Source organism: Orcinus orca, chromosome 12 (assembly GCF_937001465.1).
Source record: "Orcinus orca chromosome 12, mOrcOrc1.1, whole genome shotgun sequence".
In the NCBI taxonomy this organism is placed as follows: Eukaryota; Metazoa; Chordata; class Mammalia; order Artiodactyla; family Delphinidae; genus Orcinus; species Orcinus orca.
In genome coordinates, this window is record NC_064570.1 from 12,305,937 (window position 1) to 12,325,748 (window position 19,812).

Sequence of the window (19,812 nt, forward strand, 5' to 3'; positions counted from 1 at the left end):
GAGGAACGCTGTTCTTCAGACACACGCCCACCAACCGAGGATGTGCTGCCATCAGGGAAGGGCGGTGCCCAGACAAGGTTTCCTAGAAGCAGAGTGTGTGACAGACATTCTTGTGAAAGCGATTTAGTGCCTGTGCTTTAGGTAAAACTTGTCCGGGAGGGAGGGAGGCAGAATAAGGAGGCTAAGCCAGCAGATGCTGTCTCAGGTAAAGTCTAGTCTTGGCCTGTTACCCAGGTGTAACCACACAGCACGGGCACTGGTAGCTGTACTCAGGGGTGGCAGCTGTCCGCTGAGGGCAGTTTTCCAGAGAAGGGGGCAGCCGTGAGCTTTTAGCAACAGACACTCACAGCAGCCGGGTTCACTGACTGACCCAGGGCTCTGGGTAGACACCACAGCGCTCCTGTAAGAATAAGTAGACCAGACTCTTTGGGGCAGAGGGTGGGAGAGAAAGCTGGACCAGTGGACTGAGCTGGATGGGTGGGTATAGAGTCCCAGGCTACGGAGTGTGGACTTCATCTCACAGGTAATTTTTGTCAGCAGGTTGACGGTTGATTTTTACACTAATATTGCGTCAGTTTGCTAGGGCCACTGTAACAAAGTACCAACGACTGGGCGACCGAAACAAAAGTTTACTCCTTCAAAAGTCTGGAGGCTAGAAGTCTCAGATCAAGGTTAGCTGCTTCTAAGGTCTCTCTCCTTGGCTTGCAGATGACTGTCTTCTCCCTGTCTTCACGTTGTCTTTCCTCTGTGTGTCTGTGTCCTCTCCTCTTCTTATAGGGACACCAGTCATACTGGATTAAGGCCCACCCATATGACCTCGTATTATTTTTTTAATTTTTAATTTTTATTTATTTAATTTTTTTGTGGGGGGATGCGTGCTATGTGGCATGTGGGATCTTAGTTGCCTGACCCAGGGATCAAACCTGCGCCCCCTGCAGTGAAAGTGCAGAGTCTTAACCATTGGACCACCAGGGAATTCCCACATGACCTCATTTTATTTATTTATTTATTTGTTTATTTAATTATTTATTTTGCGGTACGCGGGCCTCTCACTGTTGTGGCCTCTCCCGCTGCGGAGCACAGGCTCCGGACGCGCAGGCTCAGCGGCCATGGCTCACGGGCCCAGCCGCTCCGCGGCATGTGGGATCTTCCCGGACCGGGGCACGAACCCGCGTCCCCTGCATCGGCAGGCGGACTCTCAGCCACTGCGCCACCAGGGAAGCCCCTCATTTTAAATTAAACATGTCTTTAATAATCCTATCTCCAAAGTACAGTCACATTCTGAGCTCCTGGGGGTTTGGGGGACACAGTTTAGCCCATGATACTACCTACACACAAGAAACACCAGTTGGGAGCTGTTACACGTGTAGGTGATGGGTAATGTTGTTCCGGGCGAGGCTAGGACGGGGCAATTCTAGTGAAAGACTAATGCAAGAGGCCATTTGGAAGAAGCATCGAGAGGACTCACAGAGCAGCACAGCATAGTGGACGGGAAGGGGCCCCGGAGCTGAACTCCTTGAGTTCAAATCCCACCTCTGCCACGTCTTAGCTGTGGGACCTCAGCTAAGTATTTGGTATTTCTGAATCTCACTCCTAATTACTCATGTTGACAGCAGAGGTTTTGGGGTAGGGGTGAGGAAGGTAGGCAAGGCAAGGAAGAAGCAGATGTGAAACGTGGCAGTGAACCTGGGTGGCAATACCAGTGACAAAAGTTAGAATGTCAGGAAAGAGCCATCTGGGAGGCAGAGATGACAGGTCTTCTGGGCATCGCTGAGCTTGAAGTGACAGGAAAATTCAGGTGGATGTGTTCAGAAGGGAAGTGAAAATGATATCTAAGTATAGGCTAGAGTTAGTTCCTTGACCTATGGAAACTCACTTAAGAAGGGGCATGCTTCCTTTTTCTTTGGTTTTCTCTACCTTCCTGCCCGGTTCCACTAACTGTGCAATTTGGGGGAAGAGGTGAAGGTGAGGCGTGAGACACCTAGCTTTGCTTCTGACCCAGGGAGGGAAAACCGTCAAAATGCAGAGCCCGTTTTACAGCTTAGCTATTAGGCATCTGGTGACGTGTCCAGGATATTTTCAGAACATGAACTCTGGTAGACCAGTACTGCGTACAGTTTCGTAGCCCCCGCCCTGGCTGTTGCCCTGTGTGTCATTCTTCAGGGGTCTGTATGCCTGGGTGCCCACCTCTGCTGGGAGGGAGCATCTTTAGTTCTTGTCCACATCATTCATGCTGTCACTGAAAAGCTGTTCATCGCTCTGTTTTTAGGCCACAATCATGGTTAACAAGGGTTATTTATTTAAAAGTAACCATCAGTGTTGGAGTTTTCGGAAAATGCCTGTTCTATGGAAATGCTCCAATTTTCTTCTGTTTCTATTTGTTGAGGGCCTGGGTCCTGGCCCCATGTTTTCAGACATTGTCCAAGATTGTCCGAATGAGATGTGGATCAATTATATAGTTCGGAGAGTTGACAGACTGTGGTGTATGCTCTGGGAGACTGTTTCTCTGGGCCTCGGCATCTCTCCCCAAAATGGGGCTGTCTTTCTGTGAGCACTGGCTACTCCCGTCCTCCCAACCCTTAGACTCCCATTCCCACTCTCACTTCCAGGAGATGGGGGTCTTCCATCCATCGCCACCTGGGCTAGATAGGGCGCAGGTGTCCTTTTATTACGCCCCGGGGTCTAGCACTGTCCTCACTTGCTGCCTCCCACTGGCCTTCACCCAACATCTTCGTGCCCTGACTCATTTTCTTGCTGTTCCTTTACCAACTAGAAAAGGCCAGTCATTGCTGTTAGATTGTAGAAGAGAGAGGATTGAAGGTCTCACACAAGATTTTAAAATATTTTTTAAAAGCTGTGTGGATTTTAAATTTGAAAAATTAACTTGTGTGTATAATACTAAATTAGACAGCATAAGGTTGGGTACTTACTGTGCGACGAGCCCTGTGCTAAGCCCGTTACATGTATTACGTTACCTAATTCTCACAGCTACCCTGTGTTGCTACTATCTTTGTCCCTGTTTATTCCCATTCTATAGAAGAGGCACAGAGAAGTTGAGTGATTTGCCTGGAAGATACACACCTAATCAGAGGTATAACCAAGATTGCACCCAGGCAGTCTGAATTCCGAGCCCATACTCCTAGTGAGTGGTAGCATTGTTAGTAATTAGTGTGAACTAACTCATTCTGTCCTCACTGCAGCCCTACGTGAGAGGCAGTGTCAGTATGGCTGTTTTTCAGAGGAGAAAACTAAGACTTGGGAGTTTAAGTGATTTGCTCAGAGCTGGAATTCTAACCTGCCTGACACCTGGCTCCTGGGCCTCTTCCTTTCTTGCACTATGCACCTAGGCTTTTAGACTTCTTGGTAAATGGTTTATATAATATATACAACGGAATACCACTCAGCCATAAAAAAGAATGAAATAATGCCATTTGTAACAACATGGAAGTACCTAGACATTATCATACTAAGTGAAGTAAGTCAGAGACAAATACCATATGGTACCACTCATTCGTGGAATCTAAAAAATGATACAAATGAACTTATTTACAAAACAGAAACAATCTCACAGAAAACAAACTTATGGTTACCAAAGTGGGGAGGGAGGGAGGGATAAATTAGGAGTTTGGGATTAACAGATACACACTACTATATATAAAATAAAAAGGTCCGGGCTTCCCTGGTGGCCCAGTGGTTGAGAGTCCGCCTGCCGATGCAGGGGACACGGGTTCGTGCCCCGGTCCGGGAAGATCCCACGTGCCGCGGAGCGGCTGGGCCCGTGAGCCATGGCCGCTGGGCCTGCGCGTCCGGAGCCTGTGCTCCGCAACGGGAGAGGCCACAACAGTGAGAGGCCCGGCGTACCGCAAAAAAATAAATAAATAAATAAAAAGGTCCTATTGTATAGCACAGGGAACTATATTCAATACCTTATAATAACCTTTAATAGAAAAGCATCTGAAAAAGAATATGTGTATATATATATACACACACACACACACACACAACTGTATCACTTTGCTGTACACCTGAAACTAACACAACATTGTAAATCAACCATACTTTAAAAAAAACAAAACAAAAAAACTCTCGGTACATTTTGAGTGTCGCAAAGCAGAATACACGTTGGATGTTTCCAGTAGCTGCAGACACACAAATGACCTGGGCCCCTGTTTACCCAGGGGCTGGTGTTGGTTTTGGGGAGAACAATCTCCGAGGTAACGTTCATGCTTTTACACTTACTCCCTTTCAGACCTCGCCTCCGCCCACAACCACTCAGTCCCCGGACAGCACGATGGATGCCTCACTGAAGAAGGAGAAGCCAGCCATCCTGGATCTTTATATCCCTCCTCCACCGACCGTTCCCTACTCCCCCCGGTATGTCGGTGCCCATTTCTGTGGTGTGCACGTCTCCTTGCGTGGAGGTGCTAGTGGTGGTGTGAAGACCACAAGTATCTCGAGAGGAGACGCTGCTGACACTCCAGTGTGTTGGGGATGAGTCTTGAATCCACCGTCCAAAAGTATCGCCCTGGGCGTGGGCGTTGGGGAATGGGTGAAGGGGGTCGAAAAGGACAGACTTCCAGTTACAGGCGAAGTCCTGGGGGTGTAATGTACAGCGTGGTGACTGTTGTTAACAATGTTGTGTATCTTTCAAAGTTGCGGAGGGAGTAGATCTTAAAAGTGCTCCTCACAGGAAAGCAAGAATTGGTAACCACATGCGATGATTGTTTTGCCGTACATACGTAAATCATTACGTTGTACCTCTGAAATGAATACAGTGTTATATGTCGATTATATCTCCATGAAACCGGGGGTAGGGGAAGTGTGATCCTTTAGGGGGAAGTGTAGGAACAGATCTAGTTTTATGGGCCTTGAAGCCAGCCAGTATGATGGGGAGGGGGCTGATTAAAGCACGTGCTCTCGGGGACTGCATTGTTTTAATTCTTCACTGGGCATCGAAGTTTCATTAACTACACGGTACATTTATCTCTGGGGCAGAAGATAATAAATATTCCTGTGAGATTGATTAAAGTTACAGTTTTATTTTGCTGAGAGGGATGTGTTCTTCGTAGGACTTAAAAAATGTGAAAATAGGTGTGGATGGGCTGTATTTTCAGGGCCACGTGTGTTTATGTGTGTGTGTGTGTGTGTGTGTGTCTATTAGAAATTCTTCAGGATCGTTACTTTCTTAATTGCTATCGTAAATGTTTATGGTAAAATGAGGACGGTTATGCTAGGTGTTATATAGGGGGCGATTAAGGTATGAAAATATAGGCTTATTTGTATCATCTTACATGTTTACATATGCTGGTAAAGTAGAGAATCTGGCTCATTTATGAAACATACATTTACTGAGAGTTGGGCCTGATTTACCATCTTATGCAAAACAGATGTAGTTCTTGCCCCCAGAGAACTGCCAGTATCTTAGTCAACTGTTCAAGAATAAATTGAGAAATACTTAATCATGCTGTAATATTTCATAAGACACAGTTTGGACTGAACTTACAGTGATTTTTCACTTCAGGGTGGACTTTTTCATTTGTTTGTTTTTGTTTGAAGCTGTGCTCTTCGCTTCTGCTGTGTTTCTTTCCTGGGCACAAAGAAAACTTAATGTCATTTTCCTCTTCCTTGAGTCTTGGTTTGCCCAGAAGTTATTATAGCATGTAGAGCAGTGGCTGCAGTGATCAGGGGCTTTCTGGTTGGTAGACCAGGCTCTTCCCTGTATTCACAGACCAGAGTCCTGTGGTCACGAGATCTAAATTGTGTTTAAAATTACAAGGAGTTGTTGCTTTTGCACATAGAGAGCAGAGGGTTTCACTGATAGAACAAACCAGTGTGTGGACTGTTCTATCAGAAACTGTAGGCTGTAGGGAGGATGGCCCCGACCCCCCTAATCCTGAATATTCTTGTCTGGGTCTCAGTGAGGGGTCACAGGAGCTGTGGTAAGAAGAAGGGTATGTACGTAGTAAAAGTGAAAGGGATCTGGTGCTTTGATTCTACTGGGGGAAACACATGGGCACACGCACACCATTAATGAAGGATATTTTATTTTATTTTTTAAAAATTTATTATTTACTTATTTAGTTTTGGTTGTGTCGGGTCTTAGTGGATCTGTGGCACGCGGGATCTTCATTGAAGCATGCGGGATCTTTCGTTGCAACGCGGGCTTCTCTCTAGTTGTGGCGTGCGGGTTTTCTCTCACTAGTTGTGGCGCACAGGCTCCAGAGCATGTGGGCTCTGTAGTTTGCAGCACGCAGCCTCTCTAGTCGAGGCGCGCGAGCTCAGTAGTTGCGGCGCGAGGGCTTAGTTGCCCCGCGGCATGTGAGATCTTAGTTCCCTGACCAGGGGTCGAACCCGCATCCCCTGCATCGGAAGGTGGGTTCTTTACCACTGGACCACCAGGGAAGTCACTGAAGCATATTTTATTAGGAATGAAATGTGCAAATGGTCACAGAGAACAAGTGGTGAGTCGTGAAAGCTTTGTGAATGGGAAAGTTATATGCCAGGTTTAAAAGTATAGAAGGAGATAGATTCGTGGTGGGGAAAGGGTATGCAGGCAGCAGGCTCACTGGGAACACCAATAGGCAAGGCTGATCCTTAGACTGTTTTTGAACTCAGTGGATTCTGGGTTTATCGAGTAGTTTTGCAATGAGCCCCTAATGGAATTTACTCAGTGCCAAAAATTTAACCAGCTGGTAATCTGGACTCAACTAAAATTAATTTTAAGTTTTATTATAAGCTGACATTTAGAAAGAACGAAGTTGCAAGCAGCGGTCCAATTTTTGCTGGTTTCTGTACTTTGTTTAGAAAATAGACACTTTCCATTGGCCGCTCTAAAGGCCCCTTTGGAATCTTTGACATCATTTCCAAACCTGACAACTGCCATTGCACATCAAGTGTCTTCTTTGCTGGATCTTGGCAAAGAGACTACTCCTGGCATGAGAAAAAAGGTTCAATAGATCATACCTTCACTTGTGGTGTCTGTAGTAAGGAGGAGATTCAACTCTAGGACAGATGTACAGGAAAACCAGAGCTAGCTCTTCGAGATATATGTGTATCCCTTACACAACTATGAAAAAAAATCTCATTTTCTCTTATTTAGTAGGATCATGGTATTTACTCTTATTCAATAGGATCTCTGTGTATTTGAGAAGCAACTGTGATTGAAAAAGTGTTGCTTTTTCCTCCACAGGGAGAGGAGGATTTGTTTTCTTCCGTGTGCTAGAAGCAGAGTGTATCCTATAATTCTTCAGTGTGAGAGGATCTTCGTAAGCAACGTAATTATTGCCCTCTATCTTGCAGGGAAGAGAATGGGAGTTCCGTTTACGGATTCAGTAAATGTAAACAGCCACAGCCTGTCCCTAAGGGTTCTGAGTCCCCCAATTCCTTCCTGGACCAGGAAAGCCGGAGACGGAGATTTACCATCGCTGATTCCGATCAGTTGCCAGGGTATTCCGTGGAAACCAATATTCTGCCCACAAAAATGAGAGAGAAAACACCATCCTATGGTACGTTGCTGAGTGTTTGTTTTGTTTCTCTTCCCCTCCCCCTTCCTTATTTGGAACTGTTGGATGAATTCGGCAGACTTGAAGGGTAATCCAAGGAAAACATAAACCTCAATGAAATTCTAAGTATGAGACCTTTGTTCATCTTTCTAAAGCTAAGGCTTGATGAGTCATTACACTGCCTGGCATGCAAGCCCAGCGGGGTGAGATCATGTTACAGTTCCAACTTTCAGTGCCTGCATTTTAACTTGGAGCCGCTTTGCTCTGTGGACCCGCAGACGCAAGTTCAGCATGCCTCTGTCCTAATGGTTTGCTGTGGAAATACAGTGCTTTAAAATACTTTTCTTATTTTTAAACTGTGTTATTTTGCTTATGCTGAAGTGAGTGTGATGTCAGGGTGGGGGAGGGTCTAGTTCTAAATAAAGGGAAGGATTCTCTAAAGTCCAAAAACTCTGTCAGCTTTTCCTTTTCCTTCCCCTCCCTCTGAAGGCAAGCCCCGGCCTTTGTCCATGCCTGCGGATGCGAGCTGGATGGGGATTGTGGACCCTTTTGCTAGACCTCGAAGTCATGGGAGGAAAAGTAAGTTTAATTTAAGCAAATTGAAAAACACCAAACCTGGAGTCCAAAGCCCAGACCCTCGTTTCAGCCCTTTTGTGCTCTAATGACCGTAAAATCATCTTCTCATCTGCAAAATCAGGGGTTGCTGAAGGCCTCTAAGGTCCTATCTGTGTGTAGAATGGCAGAAATATATATTCCTAGGTAGTGATTGTAAATCTCCTAAACAGTATTGTGTGCTTTAAAAAGGCTGTAGACACTGATGGTCCAATTTCTAAACACATAGAAATACACTATTCGTTAAGCAATCTCATCGTCAATTTTATGACTATTATTATTGGAACCTGTTTGATTTTTGACCAACAGACATGGGTGTTTTTCTCCCCAATCCTTCTTGAGTTAGAGAATAACTACTATTGGAAAAGAAACTTGTGTTTAATTTACCCTGTAATCAAAGTTACAGGTGATAGCACTGGTCTTTTGAGGAAAATGTTTATAGTCTTATTTTTGGCCAGATTACATTCGATTGTCAGGACATCGTAACATTGCTTTTGTGGCACTGAAACAAAGAGCTGGTGAAAAGTTAGAGAACAGTAGGCCTTAGATTGTAAAAGGAAGAAGAGAAAAGTTCTGGCGGCCTAACTTCCAAAGTGATCAACCCCTGACTTCTCCCTGCGACTTGGTAAAGTTTGTCACCTAAGTACCCAAATCACCTGGATTACACTAAATTGGAAAAGGGAGAAAGAAGTTGCCTTCTAAGGTCCAAGATACCCTTAGTTGACAAGAAAATCTGTGGAGCAGACAGCAGGGGGCAGGGCAGTTCTTTGTTTAGATTGAGAAATGTCCACATCTTCTTTGCCATTCTTTTTAGCATTTGAAATCCCCGATTTAGACTTTTATTTCGTTTAAGGTTGAGATATGGGGTGTAGGGGTGGGGAGTGTGAGGTCAGGAAAATGGAAAGATACTTGACCTCCATCCCACCTTCTACATTTTTTCTGGTGTTATCATTTTAGAAAGAAAGGTACCTGCATAAAGGGCAATTAAAAAAAAAACAGCTTTTTTGAGAGACAACTCGCATACCATAAAGCTCACCCTGTTAAAATGTACGATTCAGTGGTTTTTAGTATATTCATAGAGTTGTGCTAATTCCAGAATATTCTGTCACTTCAACAAAAAACGCCTGTAAGCAGTCATTCCTCATTCCCTCCTCCTTCAGCTCCTGGCAACCAAAAATCTACTTTCTTTTTTTTTTTAACTTTCATAGTCATCTTTTTTTTTTTTTTTTAAATAAATGTATTTATTTTTGGCTGCGTTGGGTCTTCGTTGCAGTGCGCGGGCTTCTCATTTTGGTGGCTTCTCTTGTCGCGGAGCGCGGGCTCTAGGCACGTGGGCTTCAGGAGTTGTGGCACGTGGGTTCAGTCGTTGCGGCGCACAGGCTTAGTTGCTTTGCGGCGTGTGGGATGTGGGATCTTCCTGGACCAGGGCTCAAACCCACGTCCCCTGCATTGGCAGGCGGATTCTTAACTACTGAGCCACCAGGGAAGCCCTGAAAATCTACTTTCTGTCTCTGGATTTACTTTTTCAAGGCATTTCATATAAATAGACTCCTACAAAATGTGGCTTTTTGACAGTGGGCACTTTTTAATGTAACTTTTCCCCTTTGATTACAGAAACAAAACAAATTGTTGGAAAACCTCTAGAAGGTACGAGAAAACTAATCTGTAATCTGCTTCCCCAACCTAGAAATAATCACTCTGAATGTTTTGTGTATCTTCTAGTTGTTCCTATATTTACGTATTATACGCTTAGAAAAATGTGCAAAATGGAATAGATAGATATTCAGTAATACTATGAAAGGGGAACGTTAACAGGTATATTTTTGGTAATAGCTGCATTAGTAATCCATCTTATGGCAATAGCACCTCTTCATTCAGTCTGCTATGGTTGAGCATTTAGGTTATCTGTGTTTTCCCCCCCAGTTGTTAATATTGCTTCAATAAGCATCTTGTACGTAGTTCTTCATCCGTTTTTAAAAGTGGAATTTCTGAGTCAAAAGAATGCTACATGTTGCCAGGGTGCCCTGCATTTTATGTTTCTATTCAGTTTCTTACCCCCCTGCCCCCATCCCAGGGGGTCTACTGGCTTTTAGGGTGGGGTCATTCTTCCTTCTCCAGAAATGTCCCAAGCCTTGCAGAGCATTAAAATCTTTGAACCCCATCCATTAAAGGTGAAGAGTGCCTGCCCTGCATTCAGAGTGATACCCAAAGGCATCCCACCTCCTGAATGCTCCTTAGGGATGCTCGCGAATAAGAACCACCGTTCCAGGGGCACGTGCTCTGGGCTGCAGGCATTGAGCAGGGACAGATGTGGAAGGACTGATAGAATTATAAGATTTTCTCTTTGGTTTTTTGATTTCAAGTGAAATCATGAAAATTCTACACTGATTAAGAAGTGCGGGGAAAAAAAAAAGGGCTTCCCTGGTGGCACAGTGGTTGAGAGTCCGCCTGCCGATGCAGGGGACACGGGTTCGTGCCCTGGTCCGGGAAGATCCCACATGCCGCGGAGCGGCTGGGCCCGTGAGCCATGGCCACTGAGCCTGCGCGTCCGGAGCCTGTGCTCCGCAAGGGAGAGGCCACAGCAGTGAGAGGCCCGCGTACCGCAAAAAAAAAAAAAAAAGAAGTGCAGGCCCTCTGATTCTGCTCTGCCCCTGTGTTACCTCTCAGATGGAAAAGCAGCCTGAAGTGTGCACCTACCTCTTCCGTTTCTGCTTTCTCAGCACCCAGTGGTGTGAGCCTGGCCGCCTGGGGGGCCTGGTAGCCCATCCCTGGGAGGAGGGCAGGGTGTGCCGCCACCTTCAGAGGCAGCGCCATGCAGAGGACGGGTATTTTAACGGACTACTTGTGGGCTTTGTCTGAAAACAGGTGAGGACGGCCTTTGCCGGTATTTCAGTAACGAGCGGATCTCTCCGATCATCGAAGAAAGGTCATCCCCCCCATACCGTTTCTCAAGGCCCACGACCGAGAGGCAGCTGGTCCGAGGTGCCGACTACATCCGAGGCAGCAGGTGCTACATCAGCTCAGATCTCCACAGCAGCGCCACGATTCCATTCTCGGAGGAAGGGACCAAAAAGAAAGCCAGCTCCTCAGCAGCCAAGTCCTCTTCTCCAGAACCGTCCCTGCTGGTCAGCTGGTTTACTCGCCTGAAACTGTTGACTCACTGAGCCCTGCGTTCCCGGGACCCTCCCTGTCTCCTGCTACCAAGTGCCTTGCGTCCTCAATCAGCAACTTGTTTTGATTTTCATCCACAGTATTATGCAGCGACCTTATGCGATTTCGTGGGTTTTCTTTTTTCTTCTTCTTCTTTTTTTGTTTTTTTTAAGTTGTATACTGCACTTGGAATTTTGAAATCATTGGATGGGAACAAATCCAGAGAATCTTAGATGCTGGCTTATGGAGGCCAAAGGAGAGAAATGGGGAGAGTCCGCTTTTTCTTTTTGCTTCCTTGAGAGTCAGAACACGGAGACACACTCCCTAAACCAGAGCCTTGGCCAGGAATCTTATCGTCATTAGGAGGATCTGGGCCATTGTTCTTCTTAGGGGGGTGGGACTACAGTTGGTGGCCAGTGTCACACAGATGTGTTGGTTTTTGGTCCAACCTCTTCACCTGAAAAAGCCAGTGGAGAAAACAGTTTTGTTTTGATCTTTCAAGCTCCATGCCACATGTGTAAGTGTAGCAGCTTTGACTTTGAAATAACACGTGGGAAGCATCTGATGCTCTTTCAGAGCAGAGGTTTGAGTGTAGGCCAGTTACACTTAGTTAATGCCCTTTTCATAACAGTCTCAGTGTAGGTCAGTTAATACAGAAGCACGTGAAAAGGTTTAGATAGGGCTTACTACACACAAAGACGTTTATGGTTATTTGTGAAGGGTGTTGTATATTATTGTCTTTAAGGGAAAAGAAGCTATAAGATTTGCTGACAGCCAAAGTATCATTGAGAAAAATGAAACAACCATACTTAGGTTTATGAGAGAGACATCAGTTTGCATTTTGACCTGTTCAATGACTATCTTCTAGAAAAGAATGGACAGTTCTTCAAAACTGTACACATTTTGCTAATTAGAAATCTCTTGGAAAATCTCACGGTCACTCATTTTCAACTAGCATCAGGTATTTTGGAAAAGTGTGTCTGGATATTAACTCTTGTTTAAACTGAATGTATGATATTTTGCTAGAATGGAAAAGTACTATCTTGTTAATTTAAGTGTTTTAAATATAGTTGTATATTTTTCTTACTCTTAGTCACATGTAATTGATATATTTCTGTTTTGTGTCCTACATGAAGCTAACGAAAAAAGTGTTCAAAATGTTTTCAGGTTTACCAGTGACCACCTTGGCTGTTGCCACTGCGGGCACTATTGTTAAAAAAACAAAATAAACCCTCCCAACCATTTTAGGATTTTATGGATTAGAAATGGGGGTGTTGAGGGACCGTGTGTAAAGTAAAATTACATTTGGAAAATTTTCTGAGCTATATCTCTGGGCAAAGCTGGTATCTCCTATTCAAAAATATCTTCCCCTCACCCCTTGAAATGTCTACTTTGCTGAACTGCCTGAAATTGGAGATTGCTTGGAGTTAACATCTTCCTTTTAAAATGCCTCTGGTGGGACTTCCCAGGCGGTCCGGTGGTTAAGACTCCATGCTTCCAATGTAGGGGGTGCAGGTTCAATCTCTGGTCGGGGAACAAAGATCCCACGTGCTGCGCGTTGCGGGCAAAATATTTAAAAAAAAAGCCTCTGGTGGGGTTAAGGGAGCTGGCAACCGCTCGTATATTAGTGTGAATGAATTCAGTCAGGCTGTTTTCCTGTCAACCAACCCCCAAGGGAACTGCAGTGAAGATATAGTTGTTTCATGGGGAATGAAAAGGGGTTTGGCCAGTGGAGGAGAGAAGAGGCTTGGAATGCGTGATTCATTGGGTGCTTGACAATACAGTATAAGGGCAGAGCAGGGGCGGGGAAGTCTGGTAACAGGGCACTGATGACTAGAAGGGACTATGGAAAGCTGGGGAGAGCCAGCCCTCGCCCTTTGACTGTTAGCGTGGCCCAGAAAATGGGGTGGCAACTCTTCCTCTCACTCTTCCTCTCACATCACTCTCAGATCCCCTGAGTAATGAGTTTAGTGGTTTTGGAGGTCTTAGCTGGAGGTCAGCCCCTTTTCTGTGGAGTAAATGTCCTTTGTGATCAAATGACCATCCTCAGATGAATTTTCAGTGCCCAACTCAAGTACAGTAACTGTGCCCAATCAGTGTTTCTCAGACTGTTCCCTGAAGTCCTAAGGGGAGGCCACAGAAGTTTCTGGGTTCTCTACCTTCAGTCAGCCTCCACCACTTCAGTTTTATTTTTATTTGGGATTTTCTCCTGAAATGTGTTTGAGAAATAGATTGCTGCTTAAAGAAGTTTCTATGTATCTTTACTGTTGACATATATAATTAATAGTTTAATACTAATTTCTTAGAAATTAATGGAAACTGCTGGCCTCAGTATTAATCCAGGTTTAATGGTAGACATGTGTGAACATATGAAGATGTAGAATGACACTTTTTGACATGATCCTTTAAAACAGTGATTTTTGATTACTACCAGACCCAACTCAACACTAACCCTTTTGTATAGTAAATATTTTATAATATCACTACAGTCATCAAATGAAATTCATGGATGATAAAACCTTCTTTCATACATAAGAGCATGATCCCTATTTGCTGTTCCAAAATGAAATAGGTACTATAACTGACCTCTATACATCCCCATCAATATAATGTCCTAACTGAATATAAACAAATATATAAATATTTTGTAATGACATCATTATTTTAATATGTAAATGCTCTAGCATGATTACATTACAAGATGTATGAAATCATGTAACAAAGCACACACTTGTATCTGTACCTGAAATCACCAGGCCTGTGGCAGCTACGCAGGCCTGCTGTGCTGGCAACTCAACATCAGAAATGGAATTGATGTCAGCAATGCAATTTTCTAAAATGGGGCCAATTCTTTTTTTTTTAATTGAACGAACAATTCTTTAAATTCTATAGCGCTTTACAATTTTTAAAAGTTTCACACACGTGATTTCATATAATCCCATAATAATCCTTTTTTTCCCCTACCCCTATCCTGCCCCTTCTCCTTCCCTCTCCCCACTGATAACTACTAGTTTCTTCTCTATATCTGTGAGTCTGCTTCTTTTTTGCTTTATTCACTGGTTGTATTTTTTTAGATTCAACATATACGTGACGTCACACAGTATGTGTCTGTCTCTGTCTGACTTATTTCACTTAGCATAAAGCCCTCCAGGTCCATCCATGTGGGCACAAATAACAAAATGTCATTCTTTTTTATGGCTGAATAGTATTCCATGTATATATATATATATGTATGTATTGCACATCTTCTTTGTCCATTCATCTGTTGATGGACGCCTAGGTTGCTTCTATACCTTGACATTGTAAATAATGCTGCTATGAACATTGGGGTGCTTGTATCTTTTTGAATTAGTGTTTATGGTTTTTTTGGATGTATACACAGGAGTGGAATTGCTGGGCCATATGGTAGCTCTAATTCTTAGTTTTTTGAGAAACCTCCATACTGTTTTCCACAGTGGCTGCACCAATCTATATTCCCACCAACATTGTACGAGAGTTCCCTTTTCTTAACATGTGGCCAATTCTCGATAAGGTTCTAGACAAAACAGAATTCTGTAACAGTTACATCCATATAGTGTTTACTGGGTGCCTGGATTGTTCTAAATACTTACCTGACAACGTTATGAGGCGGGTGCCACTGTGATTCCCATTTTACATATGAGAGCACAGGGCTGGTAGGGCAGAGCTGGGATTAAAGTCAAAGCAGTCTAGCTCTGGCAACCTTGTTCATCATCACTTTGCTGTACACTTTCCCTCAGTTTATAGAATAATTGCATTCCTGAAAAATCCAATGCATATTAAAACTGGGCTAGAGGTTCCCTGTATGTTTATATATAAAACAAAATTAGATTCTAATTTTCAACTAAACTCAGATAATTCTAGACTGGCTTTCCATCTACATGAATATTTCGTCGGGCAATTGATAGTTGTGCTGATGGGGGACGGTTTCTTGCTGGGAGGGGTCTAACCTGTAGAACTTGTGTAGCATCCGTGTTCCATCTGCTGAATGTAGATAGTGGCCGTCCTATCATTAGCACCTCAAAAGCCCTTACAGTTCCAAAACCACATCTAAGGGGCAGTACCATCCCTTTGAGAACAAGTGATTTAAAAGAAATGCTGTTTCATCTTTGAGTCGAGTTCCAGTCTTCACGTTATATATTTGTCAATTTTCTATCTTTACTTCTGTCTCCTCAGTTCTCTCCCCACCACACCGGAAGTTTTAGAATCTGTTTTGTGAGGGTTGTTTTCGTTTTTGTTTTTCCACCTGAAAGTCAAGCAGTTGTTTGTTGCCTCCTCTGGCCCAAAGACCATCAGTATTCCCAAGTTTCAGTTTATTAGCCCTCAGAAAACTCTAAGAGGTATTTACTCTTAACTTTTCATCTGCCAAAGAGCTGGTGTAAGTAAATGTCTTTGACACAAGTATGTTGCTTTTTTGCCACCAGAGGCATAAATGGGATGGCCATGCAGGCCTAATTTGGATGTTTCTACCTATTGAATCTGTGGTTAGTCCTTACAGAGAAGTGGGTCACATTTTGCTCCCACTCTTTTTTTTTTTTTAACTTTTTGTCCTTTATGTACCAATTTTTTTTTTAAACATCTTTCTTGGAGTATAATTGCCTTACAATGGTGTGTTAGTTTCTGCTGTATAACAAAGTGAATCAGCTATACATATACATATATCCCCATATCTCCTCCCTCTTGTGTCTCCCTCCCACCCTCCCTATCCCACCCCTCCAGGTGGTCACAAAGCACAGAGCTGATCTCCCTGTGCTATGTGTACCAGTTTATCTCTTTATGTGCCAGTTTTATGTTTTATGTACCAGTTTATCTCTTTATGTACCAGTTTATGTACCAGTTTATCTCTTTCAAGGTAGAATGGATTCATCAAATCTGTCTTAAAAGATTAAATTATTTGATTCCTTTACATTGCAAGGGGTGACACCTGGCTTCTCATGACAGTGGCACCCAGTCAAGTAGCACCTTCCAAGTGTGCCTGCTCCCCCAACACCCCGCCGCCACCCCTGGTACCATCCATGTGATTGAACCGTGTAGCGCTGTTGACAAACACAGAGTCGAGTTAATTTAGAAAACACATGCACAACCTGCCCATTCTTTTCCTAACCCCAAACATCCAAGGCTCACGTAAGCCATGAACATGTTATTTCAGCTGTCAGAGTAATGAAACCATTAGCCAGGAGGTGCAGGTAATTCAAGATTATTGAAGACACAGCATCTTAGCAGGGCGTTTGAGTAGGTGTGTGTGTGTTTTTTCAAGCTCATATTTTAAAACTGAACATCATTCAAATGAATTGTTTAGAATGACTTCTTGTTAATATATTATGAATATACTGGAAAGTCAAAATAGAATGCCCGGTGAGAGCATAATTGTCAATGCAATAGACAAGGTTATAGAAAGTGTACCTGTCATGTCCTTCTTAGGGTCTGTATCTGTACTCATGTTATTTTCCCAGTGACTGGCTTTAATCAGATTCTCCCATCTCCTGACCTCAGTGCAACTGTCTTCATAACTGTCTTTGCTCCCACTCTTATGGAGAGAATCACTGCATCATTTCCTTTGGGATGCGACTTCTGCCTGCTACTTCCTTGGAGATTATATGGAAGGTGGGCACCTTGAAAATGAAAAAACTCCATTTGGTAGGGCCACTTTTGGGGTTGGCCAATGACATTTGATTTTATTCACCTTTGGAGTTACCCTGCTTGTGTATTTTTTTGATATATTCTTGCTAATCACCTGGAAGGTGAGTATTTAAAACTCTATTGATTAAAAACTGGATTAAAGAGAACACAAAGCTGACCTTTCCAATGTTTCTCCTGGATCTGACGGCCCTGGAGTCACTGCGCAGAGGAAGACAGTTCCCAGCCCGGGCCTACATTGTCATGCTTGCAGCTGAAGATTACACATGCTCTCCTTTCCCAAGCTTCCTGTTTCTCTGAAAAGTTTTGAAACTGAAGCTGTAGGAGAAAATTAAGAAATAAATTCAAAGGTATTTTAAAAAGAAGAAGGGCTACATCACCCCTCGAGTCCAGGGATGTTGATATTCTCATCATTTTCTCTCTCCTCGCCTGGAGCACTGTAAACACTCAAATGTTTGTGAAGGAATGATTTAAAAGGAGAGAACATTAGGGAAAAAACCCATTGTTTTCCTTGTGCTTCCATTGACTAGACCCATTAAAAAAGATTTCCCATTTAACTTTGTTTTTTGGGTGACAAAGACTGGATTTTAAGATAATCCTTCAGCATTTTGGCATATCTCAGTCTGAACATTTTGATTTCTCTTAAAGAGAAAAGACTTTAAAAATGCAGTTCAATATGAAGTAATATGGTGCCTGAAGTAAGAAATTGTCCTTTGAATTTCGTGGGTGTGGGGTTCTCTTTTCTCACTCATATATACCTTCTCTGTCATTCCAGCTGAGGCCTTGTCAGGATAAGAATGGAGGGATTTCAGGGATTCGTACTCCTTTAGAAGTCTTTGCCTTTTGGAAATGCGTCCAGTAGTTAGAAGCAGTTGAGGGCTCAGCTTTTGAAGTTCGATAATCCAGCTGTCTCACAAGCTCTGTGACTTGAAACAAGTTACTTATCGCTTTGCTCCCCGGTTATCTATGAAATGGGGATAATAATAGAATCTCATTCATAGGCTTCTGGGGATTAAATGAGACAATTTTGTAAGGCCCGTAGGGTAGTCCAGCGGCCAGCACTGAGGAGATGTTGACTCTTGCTGGAACACTCTAGTAGCAGTTTGCTCCGTCTTAACCTTTAGTAAATAAAGCATTCAGAGGTGGCCAGTAGGCTTTCGTCCATCACCAGCAAGATAATGCCACGGACACACTGTCAGAAGGCGGCTCTGTAGTCCATAGCCTGGAAATGTGGCTTTTACTGGTACAAAGTTTACTGGTACAAAGAAGTTTTGGCTGAATCAGAACCCAAAAAATGAGAAAAGTCTATGATTGGACACACTCAGAATAATGGAGTATTATTTTAATATTGGCTTGATTCATCAGCAGAATATTTTCCCTCTTTAATCCCCCAACTTTCAACAGAATCATGTATGAAAACAAAAGAAATCTGAGCACTTCCCCATCGCCTACTTGGCTGAATGACTTTTGCCTCCCATCCCTGGTTCGAAGTGGTACCCCCAAATTTATTTCTGTGTTTCATATTGAAACCGTGCACCTCAGATTGGAACTTGAACCCACGTGGCCGGGACTCGAACCCGGCCAAAACCCATGATCTTCCAACTGAGATCACACACTTGGTTTCAGGACTTAATGAAGCTCAGGTTCTTGATGTCTCATCACAGAAAGAATTCAGCGAGAGACAAAGCAATAGGTAAGAAGTGGATTTGTTTATAGAGAGACACACTCCACTGAGTGTGGGCCATCCCAGAAGGTGGGAAAGGCACCAGGGTATGGGGTTGTCAGTTTTTATAGGGGTGGGTGATTTCATAGGCTAAAGAGTGGGAGGAGTATTCCAGCTATTTCCAGAAGGGGCGGGGATTTCCAGGAAGTGGGCCACTGCCCACTTTTTGATCCTTGTGGTGGGTCTTCAACTGTCATGGCGCCTGTGGATGTGTCATTTAGCTTGCTGAAGTGTTACAGTGAGCCGATACTGAGGCTCAAGATCTAGTGGAAGTTGACTTGTCCGCCATCTTGGACCCATTTGGTTCTAATCCGTTTATGTCATGTCCTCGGGCTATGTCATTCTTTCAGAGGTTGTGCCCTGCCCCCTTCACTCCTGTTTCAATAAGACTAGAAAAAAAAAGGAATCATGTAAAATGGTTTCTGTGTTGGAAATTCTCCTGAAAAGGAACTCTTTCATACATATAAAACTAATAGATTGTGTTGCCTTTGCAGAAGCTGGAAAGGATTGTCCTCTGATGCTGCTCCCAACTAATGCTTTGGTAGGTCCAGGGAGAAAAAGGGAAAGAGGTTCTATGAGAGGGACAAAGGGAACTAGAAAATGGTTGTTAGGCTCAGCTTTCATTTGGTTTACTGAGTTTTGCCTGACTTTCAACCATCTGGACACATGCCGTGTAGACTGCGAGCACACAGACCAAGGATGCTTAGCTAATACACACACAGCAGCGCCCTTCCCTGCTTGAACTTTTGTGTTTGTCTTTCTCATCTGTTAAGCAGAATCGTATGAATTTGTGAATATTTGGACGTATTGAAATAAAAAACCTGCATAGTCAGCAGTCAGTGTGATTCAACCTAGTAGATTACAAATGCCCCAAGGACAGAGATCATATTTGTTTCTTCTTTTTACTTTCTAGCAAAACTCAATTCTGTTCTGTGCCGCGTGTCACAGTTATATTTTGTAATAACTGTTTGCCTCTGTGGACCTCTCCCCCACTTCACTGAACACCCAAAGAAGACCCTCAAATTGGATCCTACTTATGTTTATTTCCTAGGAAATAATCTGTTTAATTCCTAGGAAAAAAGGAAGACAATCATGGGTGAATGACTAGAGTGGCAGTTTTACATTATAATGCTCATGGCAATGCCAAGGGTATTTAGCTCAGATGAGCAA

The 19,812-nt window shown here is 43.6% G+C and overlaps 1 protein-coding gene across 8 annotated transcripts in view; it reads left to right on the forward strand.

Annotated features, from left to right (window-relative positions):
* CNKSR3 (CNKSR family member 3) overlaps positions 1-12,508 on the forward strand; it is a 102,657-nt gene extending 90,149 nt beyond the window's left edge. For 7 of the 8 annotated variants that reach the window (XM_033404471.2, XM_049695181.1, XM_033404453.2 and 4 more), the window contains 5 exons: positions 4,250-4,374; positions 7,300-7,505; positions 7,992-8,081; positions 9,729-9,761; positions 10,980-12,508. In XM_033404471.2, the coding sequence (XP_033260362.1) occupies positions 4,250-4,374; positions 7,300-7,505; positions 7,992-8,081; positions 9,729-9,761; positions 10,980-11,278 (753 nt within the window). In that variant the 3' untranslated portion in view covers positions 11,279-12,508. The remainder of the gene's footprint in view (positions 1-4,249; positions 4,375-7,299; positions 7,506-7,991; positions 8,082-9,728; positions 9,762-10,979) is intronic. The other variant, XM_004263695.3, reaches the window with a different exon arrangement.
* The last annotated feature ends 7,304 nt before the right edge of the window (positions 12,509-19,812 follow it).